The following is a 25,659-nucleotide window of genomic DNA, read 5'->3' as shown; positions in this document are numbered from 1 at the left end:
ACCATGGGCTCCAGGCCCCAGTCCTGCCTCATGGAAGTTTAGGTTTGTTGGTAGATTGTTTAATCCCCAATTCACCTGAACCAGTCGGGGATACACAGTCCATTACTACAGGTGAACTCCGTTTCAGAGCAGGATCTCCTGGTGCAGTTCTGGTGCTCATCATAGGCATCAGAGCAATCCGCATCGCCATCGCAAACCCAAGATTGAGGGATGCACCTCCTGGATGGAGACACGCTACTTACACAGAGAAACTCAGAACTTGAGCAGCTGTGACTCTCTGAAACCAAAGCACATGAGAATCAGAAATCACATGAGAGCTCATTCTAGAAGTCAAATTCATTCTGAAGCATTATTTATCTTGCTTGACATTACATAATAGTCTGAGGGATGAAAGGAAATGAAGGGAAAATAGGTAGACAAACTACGCTCCCAAATTTTCATTTTAATTGCTTTGGATCTTTGATTTTTTTTCAGAAGTAAAAAGTAAAGGTAGGGCTTCCCTGGTGGTGCAGTGGTTGAGAGTCCGCCTGCCGATGCAGGGGACATGGGTTCATGCCCCGGTCCGGGAAGATCCCACATGCCGTGGAGCGGCTGGGCCCGTGAGCCATGGCCGCTGAGCCTGCGCGTCCGGAGCCTGTGCTCCGCAACGGGAGAGGCCACAACAGTGAGAGGCCCACGTACCGCAAAAAAAAAAAAAACACACACGCACACAAAACAAACAAACAAAAAAAACTACTCACATTTTATTAATTGGATACCAAAAATCCCTTACATTTGGTAACATTTTTTAGTTTACAAAGTATAATCACTCAAACACAATGTGAGATAGGCATTTTTATGCCAGTTCTACAGATGAGAAAACTGAAGCTCGCAATGGTTGACTAGATAGCTCAAAGTCATAAAATTTTCCAAAAAGCTAGGGCTTCTTTCCTAGGTGTATAGGAGCTGTGTATGTCAATAAGAGTTGTCAGAAACCAAGACACTGTTAGGAAAGAGCTAAGATGCTAACATGTAATCATGAAAGCCTGCAGAATAAAATACAGGTATTTTATCCAATCTCACTGAGGGTAAAGAGGAGACAAGAGGAAGGGAGTCTTGGTGAGGAGATATGGGAGAAAAGTATATCTACAGTCCATGTTTGTGCAGCTGCCAACCACCCATTTCATAGAATATATGTAGAACCATGGACCAACACCAAAGTCATGGACATATGAGGTAACAATCAAATGCAGACATCATGGAGTCATTGTTTTTATTATTCTACCATGGAAAGACACTCTTCCAAGACACCTTAGCTAAGAGTTCTATGCTCTGTTGGTAATGGGAGATGGTGTTCCATAGTTTGTTCCATAATTCATTTAAAAGGAATGACCCCCCCACCCCCTAACAGCTCTAGGGTAATGGATAAAACTGGAGGCACAGTTAATTGCAACACTATTAAAACTGCTATTAAGAGTGGCCAACTGAGTTCTCTTTATATGCTCTAGAAATGTAGGACATTATTTCCATTACCTAAATGCAACAGAAAAAAAGTAAACATTAAAATCATTTTTCGTCATTTTAAAGCATTTAAGTGAATGATATCAAACATTCTTGGGCGTAAAAATAAAGGTAACATTCTATCTGTGTGCATTCAACAAAGAGGAACCTCTCTGACAACCACATATTCCAAAGACAGAAAAATAAATCTACTGAGTTTCCCTAGAATGTGACAATGCAGAGGAATTGATTGTTTGCACTTACCACAGTGGTGTCTTTCATCCTCATCACTCATGTCCCCACAGTCATTATCACCATCACAGACCCACTCTACTTGGATGCACCTGTTATTGTCACACCTGAATTCATCACTGAAGCATGTTGGCTCAGAAAACTCTGAAAAAATATAAAAAGCAGTCTTGGTGAGAAGTGTGGTTTGCAGTCCAGGAATCTTGAGAGAAGCCTACTACAGCATGGGCTTTCTAGAACACCAATTAGAGTTCTTTAATCATATCCCACATGTCAACGAATCAAGTTGTCATATGCCAATAAACCCAGAGACCCCTCAAAATTAGCCTAGGGCTAAAGAAAATTTAATTTTAACCACTAAAAATACAGCACAATAATAACAGTAAGGAGAAACATGACCTTTCATAAGCTGGTAAGAAAAGAGTACATATCAATACAGTCTTTGAAAGAAACATATCCCCTTTGACACAGGAATGCTAGTCCTAGAGATCTAGCCTGTAAGAATCTTCCCACATATGCAGGATGTTCATGCTAGCATTATGTCTTATAGTGAAAAAATGGAAACAACCTAAATATCCATCAGCTGGGAAAGGGATAAAAACACATGGAACACCCATACTTTACAGCAATATTCAGCAGTACAAAGGAATCAGATAGAGCTGCACTTTCTAAGTGACAAGCTACTGTTAGGCTAAAAAAAAAAAGTGGGGGGGGAGATTGCAGAAAAAATATAGGTAGTAAGATCCTATTTGTGTTTTAAAAACTACATGTCAGGATATATAGATAAAGATAAGAAGAATTCACACTTAATAGTGATTATGTCTAGGGAGGGAGGGGACCTTAGGAGGGTGAAGGAATGGGGATTTTACTCTTTTATATACATCTTATTATCTCTTTAAAATAATATCTGTGTATTGGATGTGCACCAAACTCATTGTGGTAATCATTTCATGATGTGTGTAAATCATGCTCTATACCTTAAACTTACACAGTGCTGTATGTCAATTATATCTCAATAAAACTAGAAAAAAATATCTCTGCATATTATGAGAATGCATTCATATTAGATTGCGTGTTTACTTCTATTTAAATATGTCAGACAGTTGGTACTAATTGCTATTACTATGACTTTGGTTCCCATGGAAAAGTCTGGAAACTATATTTATTCTTCATATATTTGAACCAATAGTTCATATATTTAAACCAATCTCTAAGACTATTCTACCCACCTAACAGTTACTAATTATTTCCTTTACAGATTCTCAAAACTCTATGTGCCCTTTGTTTTCTCAAAACTCTTAGTGTTGGGGAAAAAGAAATTGGCAAAGAGCTTCTAATACCATTTTCTATTAGCCACAGAATTTGAACCTGAGGGAAGATAGGAATAGAAAATAGTCTGAATTCAGCTGCAAAACTAGGCTAATGGTCTTAAGAAAATACCCCTCCAGGGACTTCCCTGGTGTCGCAGTCGTTGGGAATCCGCCTGCCAATGCAGGGGACACAGGTTCGAGCCCTGGTCCGGGAAGATCCCACATTGCCATGGAGCAACTAAGCCCGTGCGCCACAACTACTGAGACTGTGTGCCACAACTACTGAAGCCCGCGCGCCCTAGAGCCCGTGCTCTGCAACAAGAGAAGCCACCACTGTGAGAAGCCCATGCACCGCAACTAGAGAAAGCCTGCGCGCAGCAACGAAGACCCAATGCAGCCAAAATAAATAAATAAATTTATAAAAAGAAAAAAGAAAATATCACTCCAAAAAAAAGCTTTATATGTGATGGTACTTACTGCAGTGATATTTATAATACAGGAAAAAAATAAAGCAATCTAAATGCTTAAAATAGAGGCAGTTAATTCAATGATCATATAACCACTCAATGGAATATCACACAGCCATTAAACAGGAGTATGAAGACTTTGTAACAGGGGTCAGCAAACTCTCTCTTAACCAGACAGTATATATTTTAGGCTCACAGGCCATATGTTCTCTGTCGCGCCTACTTGACACTGCCATTGTAGCAAAAAGGCAGCCATAGCCAGGATGTGGCTGCATTCTAATGAAACTTTATTTATAAAGACAAGCAGCTGGCCCATGGCCATAGTTTGCTGACCCCTATACAGCAATATTGACAGACAAAAAAGCAATGTATTCGATTTTACCTTTATATTTTTTTAATTATGTAAAAAAAAATTGTGCGTGGATATAGATTAGGACTTGCAAAGGTAAATAGCAGCCTTCAAACACAAGCAACACACAACTGCCTCTAAGAATATGACTAGAAGGTCCTTGGAACATCTCAGGAAGCTCAGATGGCCATGGACCCTACCTCCTCAGCTGGCACACAGAACAGAAAGAAATATGTGCCCCTCATATGCCCCCTCCACCTATATATGATGATTTCAATCACTCTTGGATCCTCCCACAGTCTTATGGGTCAGAACTCAGCCAAGTTCAGAAATTCCAACTCAGAGTCAATTACAATTAATTGAGTTCTACAAGCCAGGCAGGTACCAGGTGCATCACCAACATAATCTCTTTTCATCTGCATCGATCAGCAGCCTCCATATCCTGATCAGCAACCCACCCAGTGCCCTGCATGAATAGGTTTTTAATGAATGTCTGCTGAGTGGTTTCAGTAAGGAGTGCAAACATCCCGCAGCCAGAATCGTAGTCTATATTTGAAGTAGTCGGAAGAGGGTCTCCAGCCGCATTACAATGCTTTTCATGCTTGTTTACTCTCTTACCACAAGTGTCAGGTTCATCAGAGCCGTCAGAACAATCTCTTTCGTGATCACAAAACCAAAAGCTAGGAATACAGGATCCAGATGTGCAGTGGAACTCATCGCTCTTACACGACTTAGAGACTGCAGGAGGCAAAGAAGATAAAACCTATGAGCAACACACAAGCTTGTTCCTAATAATCTGCCTGTATCTCTGATCTGGATACGAGTTGCCAAGAAAGGAAGGCTGAGGCCTGGGAAATGAGTTTTTGTGTAAGTTTTCCATTGGGAGGGAAGAGTATGGGAGAGCAATACCACTCCAGTTTCCCAGAATTTTTTTCGAAATTCCAGAAGTTCAAAAATGGATTGCATTTGCTAGAAATACCAAAAGACTATTTTTTTGACACATGAAATCACAAATTATAGATAAAAGAAAACTTGGTTCTACGTTTTCTGCCATAACATAAAATAAAATAAATGCTACTGAAAAGCAAAAACAACAATATAACCAAATCTGAGTTCACCCTACACACAATCTTTTAGCCATCTTAGACCATGATTCTAGAGAGTTATCAAAGTTCTGCTCTTAATCATCCTTATAATTCATTTGAGTAAATGACTCTGCCTACACGTGAACATTGATTCTTTTCTCACATAACCTGAGGTAGTTCTGGTCTAATGTGTTTTCTAGATTTTCTGCTACCTCTTGCTGCTGTTTTTACAACTGACTCCTGCTCTTGGACTGTAACCTGGCCTGGTGACAATCACTAAGTTCTTAAAGGATGCATCTATTTACACCAATAGTCTCAAAATCATCGTGCTTAAGAAAGGCCTTTTAGTTTAATAGATACAGGAAATTATTTGATTAAACCAAATGGCTAAATATGAAATTAAGGTTTCTGAAAGTCAAACATATGAAAAAGAGAGAAAAATCCTTTCAGTTACTAATGGCTACTACAAATGTATTGAGAGCAAATACAAGGGCTCAATGTGCAAATTCTGCCTGGAGTTCCTGAAGACAAAAGGTCTTTAATTGTAGAAAGATAGGCATTAGAGCTGGTCTCTGGAAGAAATATTTGGAGTCAGGCATCCAGCCAGGGAACAGAGAGAAGGGGCTTCTTATGCCCCTACAATTACATCCTAAAGTAACTGCCTACTGAATCTACTTACAAGGTCAATTTGAGATGACAAATTGAAATTAGCCCAAACACCCAGGCGATGTATCTTTGCATTAGCTCAAGACATGCATCCCTGGAACCACAGAAGGAAACGCAGTTTTATCTTACCACAGAAAATGGGGTTTTCATCACTCATATCTCCACAGTCGTTGTCTCCATCACACAAGAAAAGATGAGGAATACAAACAGTTGAATTCATACATTTTACGTATCCAGGCTGGCACGTGCGATCAGCTTGAAAAAGACAACCAGATAAACATTTGGAACTTACCCACCACATACACATCATACACGTCCACGCTAACAGATCTATTGCAGAATCAAACCACCAGAAGGGAAGGATGTTCAAAGCTATCACAGAGGCATGATCCATGACACTTATGGGATGCCATACATTCTACAGTAAAAAGAGATATTTCCAGCTGATACCGGAGGCCATGGAGGTGAGGGGAGGCTGCTTTATAGTTTTAATTGTCTGTTTTCATTATTTAATAGCATCAGCATGAATCCCCACTCTTGGTTAAATAAATGATGGCATATCCACACAATGGAGTAATATGTAGCTGTAAAAAGGAATGAAGATCTCTGTATATTGATAAGGAATGATGGTATGATCTCCAGGATATATCAACAGTAAGAAAGCAGAGGGCTTCCCTGGTGGCGCAGTGATTGAGAGTCCGCCTGCCAATGCAGGGGACACGGGTTCATGCCCCGGTCCGGGAAGATCCCACATGCCGTGGAGCGGCTGGGCCCGTGAGCCATGGCCGCTGAGCCTGCACGTCCGGAGCCTGTGCTCCACAGCGGGAGAGGCCATAACAGTGAGAGGCCCGCGTACCGAAAAAAAAAAAAAAAAAAAAAAAAGCAGAACACTAGGCTATCTTTTGTGTAAGAAAAATGATGGCAGTGTGTATGTCTAACAAGAAAGAAATGCTTACACTAAAAACAACAACGATGAAAAGATAAAACTAATGAAAATTGTAACCCCTATGAACAGATTGAGAATAGTATGGAGGGAGCAGGGTGGAGAGGACAAGGAAGAAGGACTTCTGTGAATGCACCTTGTCATATAATTTTGACTATGAAACCATGCACATTATTTTGTATAAATAAACATAATGAAATAAAAATAGATAAAGAAAAGCAATTCCTAAAATTTGGAAACAGTAACAAATGACTGCATATTCCTAGTGGGAAATAATCTAAGAACAAGAAGGACCTAAAATCTTTAATTATATTTGTGTGGTTACGTTGAAATTCTTATAGGCATGTTGAAATTATTATAGAATAAAGCAAATAAGTGACTATGTTAATGTCACTTATTACAAACCAAGATTTTTAAGTAAAACAGACATGATTATAAAATCCAAAAGGTAAAAAACCTGTTATCCCAAATTAAAATGGAAAATACCAATATAATTTTTTTTCCCCTTAAGAATTGTATTTCCTAGCTCTGTCCAATAAAAAGGCCTAGAAGCAATAAAAGCCAAATAGGAATGGGTAATGCAACACTGTGGTAATTTTTAAATACCACAAAAGGAATGAGGCCAATTCCAGGTCTGAGACAGGAAATGTACAAGTCTGAGCTATGGAAGACTGAATGGGGTCAAGTCAAAATAACAGAGAACCCAACTTTACCAGGGTTCCTGCTGGCCGAAGATAGAACAATTAAGCACCGAAACCAGTAACTTACTTCACTGCATTTAAACTCAAAAACGTAAAAATCCATGAGTTTAACACAATAGTAAAAACAAAACAAAGCAAAAACTTAGTGCTCATTGGTCACCAACTCATTACTCTCAAAAATGACAAAGGAAAGGAATCAGACATTTACCCTGCAGAATTTTATTTCAGGATAACAAAATAGTTAATAAGGGAAATTTCTTCTTTATGGAACGTCAGCTAATAAATGTGCAAGGAACGACAAAATTTTAAAATGCCTATTTTGTAACCCTTAAAGTAATAATGAATTTATGGAACAACCATCCATGGATGCTAAAACCACTGGGTGAAAGGTTGATGGGAACTTCCTAAGGGAAGATTCAGGCTGACTTCTAAATTCACTAATTAATTTCATCCTCACTTAAAGCGGAACAATCAAGCATCATGTGCTTCCTTATGTGATACGACAAGAAATAGCTCCACCTATGAAGTGTTCTTGCCCAAAGAATTGAGTCTCATGTAATCAAATCACTAGGCCTCAATTCCAGCCTAAATCAATGTGTAGACCTTGCCTGAATCATAATTTGAACAGAGCAACTGTTGACATTTGGGGGACAAGTGATAAAATTTGAATATGGACTGAGTACTAGAGGATTAAATAAGTATTGTTGATTTTGTTGGGCATAATACTGGCATAGTAGTTGTTTTTCAGAAGGTCTTTATCAGTGATATGTATGTCTGGGAGTTGCATTAAAATACTCAAAATAAAGTTTGGGGGCTTCCCTGGTGGCGCAGTGGTTGAGAGACCGCCTGCCGATGCAGGGGACACGGGTTCGTGCCCCCGGTCCAGGAGGATCCCACATGCCGCGGAGCGGCTGGGCGCGTGAGCCATGGCCGCTGAGCCTGCGTGTCCGGAGCCTATGCTCCACAACGGGAGAGGCCACGGCAGTGAGAGGCCCAAGTACTGCCAAAAAAAAAAAAAAAAAATAGTTTGGGGAGATAGATGAAACAGATTGGCCACTTGTTGATAAAAAAAAAAAAAGGCACACCCGAATAAATATTGTGTTTAAGTGCCTACAAAAGCAATGGAACATGTAGATATACCCAAACTAAAAATACATTTGTGCTCACGCTCCGCCCTTTTGTTTTCTCAAGATTCTAAAGTGCAAATCCCAGAAATTGTGGAAAACCAATTCACTAAAAAGCAATTTATCAGAAAAACTAAAGAGACAAATCATTTCAGTCAACACTGTACTACATACCTTTTTGCACAACAAACATTAAACACAACACATTAATCAATCATTTTTGTCAGTAACCACTGGTAAAGCTTTCAAACCGTCAGATGTATAAACCAAGGAGAAAATACTGAACGTTAAATAGTCGATGGTTGTACAGATCCATAAATTTAGGTGAATAATTCAAATACTAGGTAGAATAGTTTTAAAAAATTGCTTAGTAGACTGTATTAAAATGAAATGTATGTTTTAGATGAATACGATGGGGTTTTTTCTCAGAAAATGCATTGTCTTTATATAAAAATTTCATCTCCCAAGCGCTAAGACTTCAAGACTCCAAAGCACAAGTACTGAAGATGAACTTACAGCAATTTTTCTCATCTGAGGCATTGTGATCATGGCAGTGGTCCATTCCATCGCAGACTAAGTGAAGCGGGATGCACTTTCCATTACTGCAAGTAAATTCCGTGGTTTCGTTACAAGCCCTGAACAGGCACCCTGCCTCATCACTGTTGTCACCACAGTCATTGTAGTGATCACAACGATAACGATATTGGACACATCGCCCGTTGGCACAGGTGAAGCTCGTCAAAGGGCAGGTGTGATAGGCTAAGAGGAGGGGAAAAAAAACATTGAAGAAGCTTCTGGATTAAAGCATCATCCCATTTTCTAAAAAAGATACAAGCAAATAAAATAAGACACTTTGGGTTTACCTTCCAAGGCAAAACGCACTGCATGCAAAGTGAGATAACACTTTAAATTAGTTAGATTAGGCAAATATTTTGTATGCTTCTTTTAGCAAATGAAGTATTTTAAGCAAATGGCAAAGTCACTCCATTTCTCTGCCATCTCAATGTATAAGTTTATCTCAATCACATTAAACTTAATCACGTTAAGTTTTCAGACACAATGCTTTAATGTGATCGAGGCTCAGAGAGGTTAAGTAACTTTCCCAGGGCTCAACAGACTGTAAATGGCATCCAGCACCTTTGCTCTTAACCACTATAGAGGTGCTTCCTAATAAAGCATCATACACTACTTCACAGCACATATATCAGCTTATGTGCGATTTAAGCAAAGTGCAAGTCTAGATTCTCAGAGTAAATGTTTTTCACTTCTAAAAGGACCAAACACTTGGCACATTGTGAGTTCTTAACAAAAGTTCCAAGAGTCCAACTCACCACAGAGAGTTTCCAGCTCATCACTGCTGTCACCACAGTCATCGATGTCGTTACATTTCCACTGCTCTGGGATGCAGTTCCCATTGAGGCAGGTGAACTTGGAACTATGGCACCTTGTACCATTATCCCGGATGCAGTACTTATTGTTGTTGGCCAGGTACCAGTGGCCCTCGTGTGGACACTGGCACTCAGGGCCATTTGGACCTGAAGAAAGGTAGGCCCAGGAAAAGCTAAAGATTTGTGTAGCAAACATTCATATTTTCTCCTCCAGAAGAGCATTGGCCACAGCTTCTATATTAAACACGCTATAAGACAAGCCATGGAAACTCTACTCTGAGTCATTTTTACATCAGTAAGAACCACCACCAATTTCTAATAAATGTGGCTACTTCACCTTAATCTTTAAACCACTATCTCTTGTCTTCACTGAAACGTTAGCAATGATTCTACCTTCTCAGCAAAATCTGCAAAGCAACAGTCTCAAAAGGCACGTCTTCCTATGAATTTGTTGTTCTCTATAAAACACACTTCTGAAGCACACACCACGCTCTAAAATATCCACTATAAACTGTACCTCCTAAGTGAAAGAATTAAATCCTTTTATAAGGAACGTTAGCTCATTGATGAAATTTCTATTCAAGACATGAGATGCAGCAGCCTAACCTGCACGTTTCTTTCTACCTCCATCAAGCTTGAATTAAAAACGTCTTTGTAAGAAGGCTCCATATGGAATACAAAAGAAACCTTTCAAAGTCTTCTTCTCAACATACAAACCCTGAAATCTATTTTAAAAGTTACTCTGAAAACAAAGAGAATTTTTTCTCCTATTAGAGCTGAATATTCCCTCAGCCTTCCTTACTAGTGGTCATCATTATTATTACTCTCCATGAGTCTATCTTCATGGCCAGTGCCTTACCTGGTGCACAAATATGGCTGCAGCCCCCATTAAACTGATCGCAAGGATTGTGACACTGCTGTTGGTCCTTCACGACAGCACGAATACCCTTAGGCAGGAAGGGAAGAGTCGTGGTCATTGCAGTCTGACTTGACCCATCATATTTGTTTGCTCGGTAAATTTTTTTATTGAACCAGTCAGTCCAGTAAACATACTGGCCATAGACAGCCAAACCAAAAGGATTATTGGCTCTGCTGACAATGACCTCCCGCTCCAGGCCCTGTAGAGTGATGCGCTCAATCTTCTGCCTAAAACGAAGATGGGGAAAAAAAAAAAAAAAGCTGGAATCCAGAAAGAATAAGTTTCTCAACTGGTACCCAATGCCTGAGCCCAACCATGGCTTTACACAAGCCCCCAACTTTCAAGTGCAGCATATGGCAGCAAGAAATGTTTCTTCTGGTAACAGGAGAACTTCATCTGCTTATCAAACAATGGCCTATATAAATCATTGATTTCCACATATTAATATAACCCACAAGTAATCCTACAAAGGGAACCAGACTAACATTTGAAAACGGGAGAGCATTATGAAATAATACATGTAATTGCATGGTACTTGGTGTTTAGTACAAAGTAGTCACTCAATAAAATGTGAATTACATGGGACTTCCCTAGTGGTCCAGTGGCTAAGGCTCCGCACTCCTAATGCGGGGGACCCGGGTTCAATCCCTGGTCAGAGAACTAGATCCCACATGCTGCAACTAAAGATTCCCGCATGCTGCAACTAAGACCCGATGCAGCCAAATAAATAAATATTTTTTTAAAAAATGTGAATTACTTTTCCCTTCCCACTCCCTTAATGATTTTTTCCATTTGTCATTTACTTTGAGATATTTACCTAGAATGATCCAAATTTAGACACAAAACATCACTGCTTTGTTTTCAAGCAAGAAAATAAAGATGAAGTTGTTAGGTGCTCAGTGGCACAAGACCAAAATCATAAGAAAATAAGCAAGAAAAGTTAAGATTCCCACCATGTAGACACCAGCCATAATAAACAAAATCATCTCATCTCTTCAATCATTCGGATGATTGGAATGTGAGTAATTTCAGGAGTACTTGGAGAGTTACATATAAAATTAGAGCTGACAGAAGTTTATAAGCAAAACACTATGAAATTGAGAAGAAGCTGGCACAGAAGAAAGAACTTTTTTGAGAAGACAACAAAAAGACAAAGACTGAAGGAAAATGTTTTTACAAGATACTGAATGCTAAAGCCCAGAGAAAACTTACTATCAGTGTGCATTGAAAAGCCATTCATATTTTATGGTACTTACATGGGGCCCGTAAATTATAAATTGAATGACTACATTTGTAATTATAGTTGAAATTAACTTGTCTAGTAATGCATCTTTAGATGCCTTCAGTTCACAATTATTCAATCTCATGATATACATCAATTTTCACAGGTGTATTCACCAATATTTCATCACATTATGCATATCCCTCTTTTTCTGAAGAGGGAGGAAGAAATCTTCTCATCAACACCCGCAGGAATAACCAAAGACACATACAGATTAGCATCTGCCCAGTAGAGAAAGCCTTCTTCATAGTCCAGAGTGAGCCCGTTGGGCCAGACCAGGTCACTGTTCACGATGGATTCCCGGAAGTTTCCTCCCAGTGTGGCTCTCTCAATTTGGGCATTAGTACTCCAGTCGGTCCAATACATGTACCTAGTGATCCAAAAGGAGTCATAATTCATCACAAAGAACCTCACTCTTTTTACTTAAGAAAGATGGCAGCATTCTTTAACTGTAAATTGACACCAATATGGCAAAATGAAACCCTACTCCATTCCCATCCATACAACTTGCCCAATGTGGATTTACTGAGTCAGAGCATTAATTTGCTAGTATGCTGCCAATTTTCCTAGCATCAACGGGAGTTCCTTCCCAGGTAGAGTCACTCATGCTCTTTCACCCTTGAATCTGTAGCTACAGTGCTACAAGCCCACAAAACACTGACTCTCTATGAGCATAAAATAATTTCAGACCCCACTCCCTCCAGAAATAAGCAGACCATGGCATACCCTTGGCAAGGATCTAACACAATTGCTCTTGGCTTTGTAACTCGGGCTATCACAGTGTGCTTAGACCCATCCGTGGCAATGGACTTAATTGTCTGGTTGGTGTAGTCACTGTAATAAATTCTTCTATTGATCCAGTCAAAGGCAATGCCCTCAGGATTCCCTATGCCTGGACATACACCAACAAAAACACAAAAAGAAGTTAGAGTCTCAATATGCATTTTAGAACCCCTGGGTTATCCATGTGTGTTGACCCCATTGTGTCTCCTTCCAAGATAAGCTACACTTAGTGTGCACTTACCCGAAACAACAACGGTGGGAGAACTGCTCCTTGAATTCAGGTTGACATAGGAAATCTGGCCTTTTCCAGATTGTAAAATTTGTGTGAAGTAGATTCTGTTATCTATGCTGTCATAGTCTAGGGCCACGGCAATTCTTTCCACGCTTATTGCTGTGAAAGGTTGACTATAGTCCTCAGGGTCAAAGTGTAAGCTCCTCAAGGAATCATCCAAGGCAAAGATGAGGAAATTTTCTGATGAAATGGCACAGCTCTTGCCATCACCTTGCAGGGTCCCAAAGGCACAGCCACATTTTGGGGTGTGCAATTTAGGCAGAGCAAAGCAGAAATGGGTGCATCCTCCATTATCCTCCAAGCAAGGGTTGTTGTTGACCTCTGCTGGTGACCGGGGCTGAGCATTCTGGTCAAAGATGGTCACATCTCTTAGCCAGTCGATATTGTCCCTTATAACTGTTGGTGGATCTGTTTTATATGGCTCCTTGCTAGCTTGGAAGATTTTTTTTAAATTCCTGTCTACCCATATGATGGAATTTCCTAATATAGTGATGGCATACGGAGCAGGGTAACGACTGCCAAAACGAATTACTTCAGATTCCCCTCCATCAACGCTGACCCTTGCAATTAAATCTAAAGCATCATCAACCCAATAAACGTAGCCATTGCTAAGGTCCAATGCCAAGCCCCGTGGCGTGGCAACGATGTTTGATACAAGCACAGTTCGATTGGTACAGTCAAGAAAAGAACGTTCAATCTTTGGGTTTTGTCCATAGTCAGACCAGAAGAGGTATCTGTTCTTGGGGTCTACAACAATATCCCTGGGCATATCCACTGTGGTTTTAAGGAGAACACGGCGATGGGTGGTATTGATCCTTAGAACTTCTATCAGTGTTTCAGACCTAAAAGCATTGGTGAAATAAAGATTTCCTGCAGAAAAATGAAAGAGCATGCTGATGAATGGAAAAACAAGAAGGAAGAAGAAGATACCGTTTGTAAGATTGAGGTTTGGGTCAGTATATGTTGTCTTTTCCAGGATGATAGATTAATATCTCAGTTTAGACTTAGAAAAATAAATATTTACTCTTAGGAACTAAATAGATTGTTTCTTCACATTTAAAGAGAATGTAACTCTCTTCAGCTTCTAAAGCAGATCCGAATTCATAGCAAACATCATAACCCACTTTCTACTGAAAGGTGTATTTTCCAGAATGTCCTTCCTCTTCTACCTGAATCTTCAAAGACTCATTATCATGACATACCTTCTACTCCAACATGATGAAAGGAGCAAAGAGTGAGAGCCAGCAATATCTCAGGTTGTTACCTATGTCATCAAATGCTCTTTCTGTTTGGCATTAACGCGAGATCTTTTCTTGCCTTTCTAAGTAGTGTAGAGGTTTTCATCCCAAGGACCTTCTAAAGTCACCAAAACAAAAGGCCATTTGCCTTTGGGCATTAAAGAACAATGTAAATGCTAGAATAAAAAGCATGGCAGGAAGATAGTTTAAGGAATAGAGAGGGAGCCCGCATTGATTCCATGTAGTCAGAAGTCTGTTGTACTGCTACTAAGGGTTGGCAAGCTTTTTCTGTAAGGGGCCAAACAGTAAATATTTTAGGCTTTGCAGAGTATACAGTACACTCTACTCTGCCACAGTAACATGAAAGCAATCATAGACAATACATAAATGAATGGGCATAGCTGTGTTTTATCTATATCCTCAGAAATAATGTAGTAAATTTGTAATCAAGAATGGAATTTAAGAACCAAATTAAAGCTTTACCTAACCATATTACCATGTTTACTATTGGCAATTAATTATTATAGTATCTAGATTTTCATAATATATTTTAATATTTCTAAGTAATATCTATTTGCCAAGCTTGATAACACACAGTGATACCTATTTTGATATAACGGGATTATATTCTAGAAGTACAATACATTTGTTTGTCAGTGTATCATTAAAATTCAGTGGTAATCCAAAATTAAGTACATGAATCAGTATAGCTAAGTTAATGTAATATTGGGTCAGGCATTTCAATTTAACTACAATAAAGTACCTAATAATCAAAACGGTTTTCATACATTAACATGAGGAAGCAATTAAGAATTCGGCAAGTAAAATTGCTAACCTTTAAAGTAAATGTCATATTTCATGGTTTACATTATATTTTGATATCCCTTTCTCTGTGAAAATTTAGACATTTCTAATTTAGAAATTAGACGCTCATTTAAGTGTGAAATAAACCTACATAATTAAATATTTCTATCCATTTTGCCTACAGTTTGATCCTGTTAATAATAGAAGCAAATGAGATAATCTCTAATGAATCTGTCAACTGAAACACCTTATCATTAACAGACACAAGTCTGTGACGTTTATTCTAAAAACACAATTCAATCTATTTTAAGTAATCTCAATAAACATTCAGAAAAACAGATCTGTCGCACTTATGTTAAACTTTATAGCATCACTAAGATGATAAATAAATAAGAAATGCAAACATGAAAAGCCTTTTCAATAAAATCACTATATAGCTTACCCACCTGCTACCCAATCCACTGCAATACCCCGGACTCCATTTTCTCCTATCCCATCTGTAATGATGTTTGTAAAGCTAGACCCATCTGGTCTGATTCTACGGATTGCATTATTAGATGGCACAGAGTTGCTAAAATCACACCAATAAATAAAGCCAGAAGATACGTCCACATCCACGTGCAGTGCATTTCGCCCTAGAATATTTAAGAAAAGATCATTAAACAATACTCTAGCTTGAACTAGAAGTTTTAAAAATGTCTGCCCTTCCTCTCAAACTCTCATTCCCAACCCCCTCTGCTCCAACCATGCCCCCATTATGAAATAAAACTATTTATTTCCCAGTTGCAATGAGCACATTTACCCCCAGATCTTAGTTTCTAAAAACCACTTCCCACAGTAAAGAGCACTGGCTCCTGGGAGAAATGGCTAATTATAGGTTTGGGAAGGGAAGGTACAAGGTGAGCCTGGAACATATTTATTAGACCAAGAAACAAGGAAGCACTCAAACACTAATGGGATCATGTCGAAAAAATACAGGCAGCCACTTTGAGAGGCTCTCCCCGGCCAAAATGGATTGCCTGGAGCATCAAAAGAATAATTATGCTAAACGATTCTACACTGAATTAAAAAAATTAAAAACTTGAGTGCATGTGACAGTAAAAAGGAGAGCTCTCCTTTATAGAAGAATGAACGTAGGGACTTCCCTGGTGGTGCAGTGGATAAGAATCCGCCTGCCAATGCTGGAGACACGGGTTCGATCCCTGGTCCGGGAAGATTCCACAAGCCACAGAGCAACTAAGCCTGTGCACCACGACTACTGAGCCTGCGCTCTAGAGCCCGTGAGCCACAACTATTGAGCCCGCATGCCACGACTACTGAGCCCGCATGCCACAATTACTGAAGCCTGAGCGCCTAGAGCCCGTGCTCCGGAACAAGAGAAGCCACCGCGATGAGAAGCCCACACACCGCAACAAAGAGTAGCCCCTGCTCGCCGCAACTAGAGAAAGCCCACGCACAGCAGCAAAGACCCAACGCAGACAAAAATTAATTAATTATTTTTTTAAAAGAATGAATGTAGAAGGAATGATAGAACAAGAAAAATCACCATTTTGCAATGCCCAATTAAATAATCATTTCAGACAAGGATCATCAATGGCTCAAACCAACGAATAAAAGGTGCTTAGGGAAAAACATATTCATGGGTACCAAAGTGTGACCCCAAAGATTTCATACAAATTACAAAGGGGGAAAATAAGCAAAGACTTCACGGTGACCACCTTAACCAAGTGATCAAGCTTAAGCATTACTAAGAGAGGGACAAGCTGACATTATGTCCTTTTTAATGAGGTTCTGTATCAGGGACACAGCTTCATCTGTGAAGGATTCTTCTCAAGTGTGTTCAACCCCAATCTAATCAAGCAATTAGACCTAACTTTCATTTCATGGGAAATCAGGGTATAAATTGAATGACAAGTTAAACGACACTATGAGGAAGTAATCAGACATCCTCAATGTGAGATGCTAAAAAGACAATAGGTTTGTCTCTTCAAAAAAATCACTGTCATAACAAAATACTGGGGTAACTACTACAGATCAAAAGACACAAAACAGACATTCCAAGTACGATGCGTGAATCTTGATTAGATCTTGGCTGGAACAAATCCACAGCTATAAAAATATTATGAGGCCAACAGGAAAAAATATGAATTAGATGATAATGCCCTTCAAGCTGCATGCTAAGTAGACAGGGGTGAAGTGTCATGATATCTGCAATATATCTTCGAAAGGTTCATTCAAAATATATGTATATGTATGTATACACACATAAACACACAGAGAGATTGAAGGCTCAAATGTGGTGAAATGTTAAGAATGGTTGAATCTAGCGGGTATGAGGATGTTCTCTATACCTTTTTTTCAACTTTTCTGCATTTGATATTTTTCAAAATGAAAAGTTGGTTGAAAAACTTAGTGACTTTATTTACAAGATGGTAACTTAGATCCATGACTTTTTAGAGATAAGAAAACAGAGATGAGTCATGGGGACATGTGAATATGGTTATCAAGCAGGAGAAACAAGCTTCCTTATGTGCCGAATCCAGACGTGGAGAAATGCTTTATGGTACCAAGGACTTCAACATGGCACCAGATGGAGTCAGATGTGACTTATACTGGAGTTGGCATACCTTGGCCTGCCACTGGCACCATGGCTTCTGAATGATCTGACAATTCCAAGCTAAAGCCCCTGATTGCCCACAGCGTGGAAACAACAATGAAAGAGTGATACGGGGAGCAGGTCCGGTTATCAGGACTGAGTTTAAATCCGGTGGCACAGGCACACGAGAACAGTCTTCCTGGTACAGGCAGGCAAATTTGCTGACAGGCATTCACGTTGTTGCTACAGCCATTTGAGGATTCGGAGCCTAAATGAAATCAAAATTAGTCTGTCACTTTTCACCCCACCTACTTGCCACTCCATGTCAAATTTTTCAACTGAGTCACCAAATAAGTCATTATAAAAGTAAGTAACAAAATATGGAATCTGAGTTAACCTAAAAACAATATTGGAGAGCCTACTGCTTATAGAACTAACATGTACAGAGGTTTAAAACAGGACCACACCTATATAATAGTTACATAGCTTATATATTATATAATAATAGAGAATGGAGCACCAATTGTTTTTCTTCCACAAATCATTCAAGAATTAGAGGAATTAGGGAGGTCAGTCAACAAATTCTAATTTTTTTTTTTTGCCCTCCTGACCTACGTACTGGCATTTTAAATTATATCCGTTTTAATTACATGATCAACACTGTGATGAGCATTTGACTTAAAGTATATTAAATAAGAATATTTAAGGGTTTTTTGAACATGCAATCAAATAATACCAAGTAACAAACCTAGGTTATAGGACAGCAAACAAATCTTTGGCTAGCTATAAAATATTTCAAAATTATAAAAAAATAATCTCCAGAACATAATGTTAATATAAAGGGGCAAATCAGAAGTTAGATTATCTCTGGGAAAAAAATCTATTGAAAAAGGCAACATGTAAGAGTATTCCTTTTAAGATTAAAAAAATTCTATCGTGTTAATCACTTTCCCAGCAGATATCCAACAAATACTTACTGAGCACCTCCAATGCTCCAGCAACTATTCTAGTTACTGGGGAGAGAGTAAGAAACAAGACAGACAAAATACCTGTCCTTATGGAGGTTACCTTCCAATGAAGAACCCAGATGATAAACACATACGTAATATGTCAGGGAGTACGATAAAATAAAAGCAAAGTAAGGAGTTTAAAGTGCCGTGGAAAGAATGGGAGTAAGTTTACTCTGCAGTCAATCTGGCCTTTCAGATGCCAGCTTAGTCTTCGACACTTAGCCATGCTTAAGACATGGTTATAATTTTTTAAATATCTTGGGGGTAATTTCAGTTTGCATGCATGTGTATGCACACCGTTTTGTGCGTATGTGGGTTTGTTGTGTGGGCATGTCAGTGTGCAGACACCCATGAATAAATATATATACACCCATGAATATGTATGTTTCAGTGACAAATACTCACCACGTCTTTGATAAATCTGAAGGCCCCTGAGATTTGGGACATTATCTCTCAAGACTATTTTGTTGGCCCCAGTAGCCTTGTCAACCCTTTCAATGACCTCATATTCTTCATCGGTATAATAAAGGAAGGGGCCGTAGACAGCAAGTCCCCAGGGGTAGGAAAGATGGTTTACCAAGATCATTCTATTTGTACCATCCACGTTTCCTCTTTCAATCTGAAAGATCAAAATTTTCATTATTGACTGTTTCATGGTGCAATGAGGAAAATGTTTAAAACCAATATTCTCTTAATAATGTTTCACATGTATATAGCACTCTCTCCTTTCCAGGGATTTCTGACTGTATTTCTGACTATATTTGATAGTCACATCTACGTAGGTGAGACAAACATCATTGTGCCCATTTCACTGATGATGAAGCTGAAATCCAAATAAGCCAATCAACTTTCTCAGATGGCATGGTGACGAATAGGGGACTAATCCCTGCATGTGATCTTCTGGTCAAGGATAATACACATTTAATGTCTAACTGGCCCTGCGTTTAACATCTTCACCAACTATTTCTGCAATGGAGAGAGGAAACGTGCTCGACACGCTCAGAGCAAGACAGCAAGATAGCGCTGTTATATCAGCACAGTAACGAGCCTGAGTCAAGATGACTCTCTGATGAACTAGAAAAGAACTCAAGAATGAAGTTTCTAACGGGAAGTGACAAGCATTCTGCTCTGGAAGAAAAACAAAATGTAGACATAGCTGGTTTGATTTCATTCCAGAAACTTGTCTCAAGTGCCTCCTCTGCGCCAGGATCTGAGCTGAGTGCTGGTAACAGAGAAGCGGGGTGTGGCTCCTGCCTTCCTGGACAAGGGAACCCAGCAGTTATGAGAGCAGGTTATGCCCTAGAAACAGACAGAGGTTCTGGAAGGGTAGAGAACAGAGGAGATAAGCTCTGAGGGGAGCTGCTGAGGGAGTGACCAGGACCAGATGAGCTGACCACACTTGGCTGAAGTATCTGGAGCTACTTATCTGGGCCAGGGTTCCAGGGTTCCTTGTGGTTTTATGAAGACCACATGCCTCCATCACTAAAACAGGTTCATTAGTGAGGGTCGTGCTCTCGTCAAGGCTAGAGAGAAGTGGCCCAGAATGGTGGAAGTGGCAGAAAAAGGCTGGACCTGAGAGAAGAGGCATGGGGACAAGCTGCCAGGATTTTGTGATGATTAAATAAGGATGTGGTTATTAGACTGAAGGAGGAACATGTGGGTTCTAGCCTAGGAGAAAGGATGCAGAGTCATACCGCCAACCAGCTCACAGATTCCAGAGAGCGGAGCAGATGTGGAAACAGGAAGGGGAGGGGCCTGAGGAGTCTGGTCTGGGACACACTAATTTGTAAGCAGAAGCCACACCATGTGGCACGAGCTTCTGCAAAGTGCTTTCACACACATCACCTACTTCTTTTTCAACATTATAAACACATATCAGAGTGAAATGAGTACTTGGCGAGCGGTCATGAACTGAAAACCAAACCTACCGGACAATTTTATGGAGAGCACCCATGTCAAAGACAGCTCTGAAATCACTCCTGTTCTTTAAAGCAAGGAAGAGACTAGCACACACTCAACATCCAAAACAATATTTTAGTTGAGCAATAATTATTACTGAGCACCTTCTATGTGCCCAGTCCCAGCTCAGCTGCATAAGCACAGTAGTGAAGATCAAATGTTATTTCTGTCAATGAATGGAATTTATAGTTCCTGCTTCTTATGGCAGAATGTAATGAACTCCACCTTCGAGTTTAAAATTACCAGGAAAGGGAGTTTTCACACATCCATCTACCATGTTAGGACATTAGAGCGTCATATGTAGCTGTGAGGGGACACTGAGCTCAGAAGCTTGCTATTTTTTTTTTTTCTTAGTCTCTGCAATCGGAGAGCCTTTGAGAACTTGCAAAGAAAAGCACTGAAATCACTGAAACATGAAAGAAAGGGCTCTTAAAGGACAAACACAAAATGAGAAATGGAATTATTTTATCTTGAAGAAAAAGAAAGAATGAGGGAAAAAATAAACATTCTGTAAGGAACCATGCACACACTATAAAGAACTGGACTTCAGGGAAAGAAGTTATTGAGAGAAAGGGCAATAAAACACTGGTACAAATGGCCAAGTGAGATTTCTTGAGAACCACTGCCAGACAACTCAGAACAATCAATGTCAGCTGTGCAAGCTCGGCAACAAAGAACAGCAGACTAGAAAGTGTGCTCATACCACTCCCGTGCTGCTGACTGCCCAGTAGAGTTTCTGCTCCTCAATATCGAGGGTGATAAACGCCACATTATCAAGGCTCCCAGTAAAGAGAGTTTTTCGAGATGTGCCGTCCATGTTAGCGCTGGCAATCTTGGGGGGAATGCCACTGTCGGTTCCTCGGTCTGACCAGTACAGTTTCCTACAACCAGGAAAAACAAAGGCATTAGTGAAACAGATGCTTTCACTACATATTGAAATGAAAAACATGTCTTTCTTGTCCTCAAGATGCACACCATTCAAGGCAGGAAGTCTGAAACGTTAATATCTTGTTACATCCAATGTGGAGGAGTCCTTAATCAGTGTTCTCTAATGTCTGTATACTTCTTAGTTATTATTGGGGGAGAGGCCATTTAAAATGGTATCTGATACAGGATACCATTTGCCATTGGTGGGCAATCCTTTAGCTTGGTCACACAGGAAGTTCACGGACTAAGAAGAACCTGTATCAACAGTCGGTCCTTTTCAAAGACTCAGTATGCCCAGCACACTAGGAAGGACAAAGCTAATGTAAATGTGGTCCAGTACCTCCCTGATCACCTCTCAGCCCTCTTATTTAATTCTTTTCCACATCATCTACCACAAGACCAGCTACTTTATTTTCTGATTTTCGTGATGGAAAATGCAATGTGTACACATGAACCCTAATCAGCACAGAGAATTACCAAATCCGTGATCCATGAAACTTCATTAAAATATACGAGGGTTGCTTTCCATTTACAGTGAGGACATAACTTCTAGACTCGAATCCAAGTTTTCATTCCTTTCTATCTCACCTCCTGCTATAGCCTCAACAGACAACCCTCTCACACTCTTTCCCTATAAGTCCTCGAAACACTTCATTCCCATCATCTTTATATGCATACCTCTTTCACCACCAATCCAAGATACCCATCCCATGAACCTCCTCTTCAATTCTAAACTTCTCTACCTCTAAGTTCTCAGAATCTAAAATTCCCTGCTTCAACCCAACTCTTCCATCTCTTCCTTGCTCCTATTTTATTTCTTCCATTGAACCTGTTCTTTGCGCTTAAAACTTGTCTGAGCTCTCAATCCTTCAGGTCCTCTATGCCTGGACCTCATACCATTGTAACCATTTTAACAATATTCTGATTTATTCTCATGATCTCCCATTGTGCCTACCTTGCTAACTACTAACCCTGAGTTCCTGTCATTCTCTTCTTTCTCCTTTCCCATGCCAGGCTGCCAGAAATTTTCTAGACAGAGTCACAAAACTCTTGTGAATTCTGAGTTCACTAAAAATTTAAGCTACCGAAACTTAGCTAAGAACTCTCATCCCTGACTGAACATTTTCTTCCTTCCCCTGACCCCTTTCCACTCCAGTTCTGATCAATCTTTCTAAAATACAGATTAGGTTCTATCATTCCCTTCCTCCAAATTCCCTGCTGGCTCCTTATTTCTCAAAAAAAAATACAGTGCAACTCCTTAGCATGACATTAAAGTCCTTCCCTAGACTTCCCTGGTGGTCCAGTGGCTAAGACTCCGCACTCCCAATGCAGGGGGCCCGGATTCGACCCCTGGTCAGGGAACTAGATCCCACATGCCACAACTAAGAGTTCGCATGCCACACTAAAAGATCCCTCATACCACAACTAAAGATCCCGCACGAGGCAAGAAGATCCCATGTGCTGCAACTAAGACCCGGCGCAGCCAAATAAATAATAAATATTTAAAAAATAAATAAAGACCCTCTCTGATTTGTCCCCAAATGACTTTACCTGCTGTATCTCCCATCTAGTCAATTGCCCCCTACTCGAAGTCTCTGGTTCCAGCCCTCTACACAATCATGTTAAATGCCACCATGTCTCTGGGCCTTCACTGCTCTTTGGCCTCAAGTACCACTTCTCAGCTGCAACCCATCCTGCACCTGCTGGAAGCCTTCTCATCCTTCAAGGTCCATTTCAAGTGTTTATCCACCCCCTTAAAACTTTCCACATTCATTCAAAGTCAAAATGCATTATTGTTCATTCTTATAATTCTATTTTAAAATGCCTGAAATTTTTATTTGTTTGGAATTAATTTTAAGTTCAATGTTATTAATTTGAAAAACAGAACACAATACACATTAAATATAACAGAGTTATTTCTTTCTTACTGAGATCTATATTTTTCAAATGTCAGCATATAAAATCAGAAAAGGCCCTACGTTTGAAATCTTCCATTTTATTAGACCATAATATTAACAAGGGTGGTGCTGTATAGAAGACAGACACTACTTATGAATGAATTCTCACCCATTAACAGGATCAATAGTTATGCCAACCGGAAAACCAACTCCAAGATTCGTCCCATCATTGGTAATCAGTGTTTTTCCGTATCTGACATCTCCTCGGAGTGTCAAAACCTATATAAGGGGAAAATAAAGAAAGCTATGGTGAAGGAGAACTTAAACACACAACGAATTCAAAGCATGATTGTGGTGAATGGGAGGGTTTGCGTGATATTCAGATAATCCCTAATTGCATTTCAGGGCTATGAGAAAATCAGCTCAATAGAAAATGGGAGTAAGAAAACAAAAATCACCTCTCAAATTTCTATTTTCAATTCACCTAAAGTTCCAGGAGAGGATATTTATACGGATGAAAGAAAGATTCAAATGAGTGAACATACAGAATCATTGCCTGAGCAAAACTACAGAAAAAGATGAGAAAACTCTGGAAGACCAGTGAGAACCCCCCAGGTCTCCTGTACCCCAGTGACTGGGCCATAGCACGCAGTGGCCCATCACTGCAAACACAGTTGATCAAACAGTCCAAATTTACACAGAGTTAAAGTGAATTCTGTGCCAAGTTAACAGCCTGAGTGCAAATCCTGACCCGGCCAGATCTGACTATAGGACCTGAGGCAAGTAAGTCCACCTCTCTGAACTTTATCAGTAAATGTGGATGACAAATTCCCTTCTGCATAGAGGTGCCAGGAACGTGAGACAATGCATGTAAAGTGCTTCGCACAGCACCCAGCACAACTGTATTCAATTTTTTTATTGATCCATTTATTGGGACCTCACTATGTAGCAGGCCTTATACTAAGCATTATCGGATTTAATCCTCACAGTAATTTTGTGGGATAGGTGGCATTATTATGCTCATATAATGTGATGAAAAAGAGGCCTAGAGAGGATTTGTGGTTTTCCCAATGTTATGTTTTTAAGTCATCTTGCTAGAATTGTTATAACCACAGTGTTAGAACACTGTGAAACACCACAGAGGGGTATGGATTACTGGACCGGACACAGTTTCTTATAGAAACAAGGCTATTTTGGTATGCACTTCAGACAGTCTGAGATGAGAAAAACTCGTAAGAAATAAGAAAATACCTTTTGATTTGCGTGAAGGCTTTTCTATAAAATTACATTTCAACACAAACTGATGATTTGTGTTTGTTTCTATCTCTGCCTCTCTATCTACATACATCTCTCTCTCTCTCTCTCTCTCTCTCTCTCTCACACACACACACACACACACACCCCACACACACACACCCTTCTCTCCCTCACTCTTCTCTCTATATTTTCTCTCTCCTGTGTGGTACGTTTCTCTCCTATTTGGACTAAAATAATTTTTCTCTTTTCAATTTGCCTCTTCCTGCTGCAATTTCTCTCCTTTCTCTAAGGATGGCTTTGGTTCAAAGGGAAGTCCGTCTCCTTGTGGGTTTTTTTTTTCTCTCATTTTTTTTTTTTAATTTTACATCTTTATTGGAGTACAATTGCTTTACAATGGTGTGTTAGTTTCTGCTTTATAACAAAGTGAATCAGTTATACATATACATATGTCCCCATATCTCTTCCCTCTCGCATCTCCCTCCCTCCTACCCTCCCTATCCCACCCCTCTAGGTGGTCACAAAGCACCGAGCTGATCTCCCTGTGCTATGCGGCTGCTTCCCACTAGCTATCTATTTTACGTTTGGTAGCGTATATATGTCCACGCCACTCTCTCACTTTGTCACAGCTTACCCTTCCCCCTCCCCATATCCTCAAGTCTCCTTGTGTTTTGGCAGGGATGGAGCTCTCTCACACACGGCCATGCTGTAGGGTTCACTCTTCAGCTACAGAATTGCTTTTAGTGAGTGAGCACACAGCTACCCCTAGCGGAGGAGCTGGAATTAAATGTGAGTTTCTCCTACTCTGGAACGGATATCATACAGGAAAACAGTACTTGGACACAATTTCTGTTTCTTTAATCAATCTAACATTCATCTGGAAGAGTCACAATTGATACCACCAAAGGAAAAAACCGATAAAAACACTAAAGGGGC

The 25,659-nt window shown here is 39.8% G+C and overlaps 1 protein-coding gene across 1 annotated transcript in view; it reads right to left on the bottom strand.

Annotated features, from left to right (window-relative positions):
* LRP2 (LDL receptor related protein 2) overlaps nt 1-25,659 on the bottom strand; it is a gene marked incomplete at both ends in the record, with an annotated part of 196,528 nt that overhangs the window by 53,914 nt on the left and 116,955 nt on the right. The window contains 15 exons of the mRNA XM_082658863.1: nt 76-277; nt 1,744-1,875; nt 4,473-4,592; nt 5,735-5,860; nt 8,890-9,132; nt 9,705-9,908; nt 10,621-10,907; nt 12,174-12,332; nt 12,689-12,854; nt 12,987-13,907; nt 15,526-15,714; nt 17,707-17,943; nt 19,091-19,304; nt 21,348-21,525; nt 23,639-23,748. Of these exons, the coding sequence (XP_082514989.1) occupies nt 76-277; nt 1,744-1,875; nt 4,473-4,592; nt 5,735-5,860; nt 8,890-9,132; nt 9,705-9,908; nt 10,621-10,907; nt 12,174-12,332; nt 12,689-12,854; nt 12,987-13,907; nt 15,526-15,714; nt 17,707-17,943; nt 19,091-19,304; nt 21,348-21,525; nt 23,639-23,748 (3,488 nt within the window). The remainder of the gene's footprint in view (nt 1-75; nt 278-1,743; nt 1,876-4,472; nt 4,593-5,734; nt 5,861-8,889; nt 9,133-9,704; nt 9,909-10,620; nt 10,908-12,173; nt 12,333-12,688; nt 12,855-12,986; nt 13,908-15,525; nt 15,715-17,706; nt 17,944-19,090; nt 19,305-21,347; nt 21,526-23,638; nt 23,749-25,659) is intronic.

The sequence above is a fragment of the Grampus griseus genome (assembly GCF_964374135.1).
Source record: "Grampus griseus genome assembly, chromosome: 7".
Taxonomy (NCBI): domain Eukaryota; kingdom Metazoa; phylum Chordata; class Mammalia; order Artiodactyla; family Delphinidae; genus Grampus; species Grampus griseus.
This window is presented reverse-complemented; position numbering and strand designations above follow the sequence as displayed.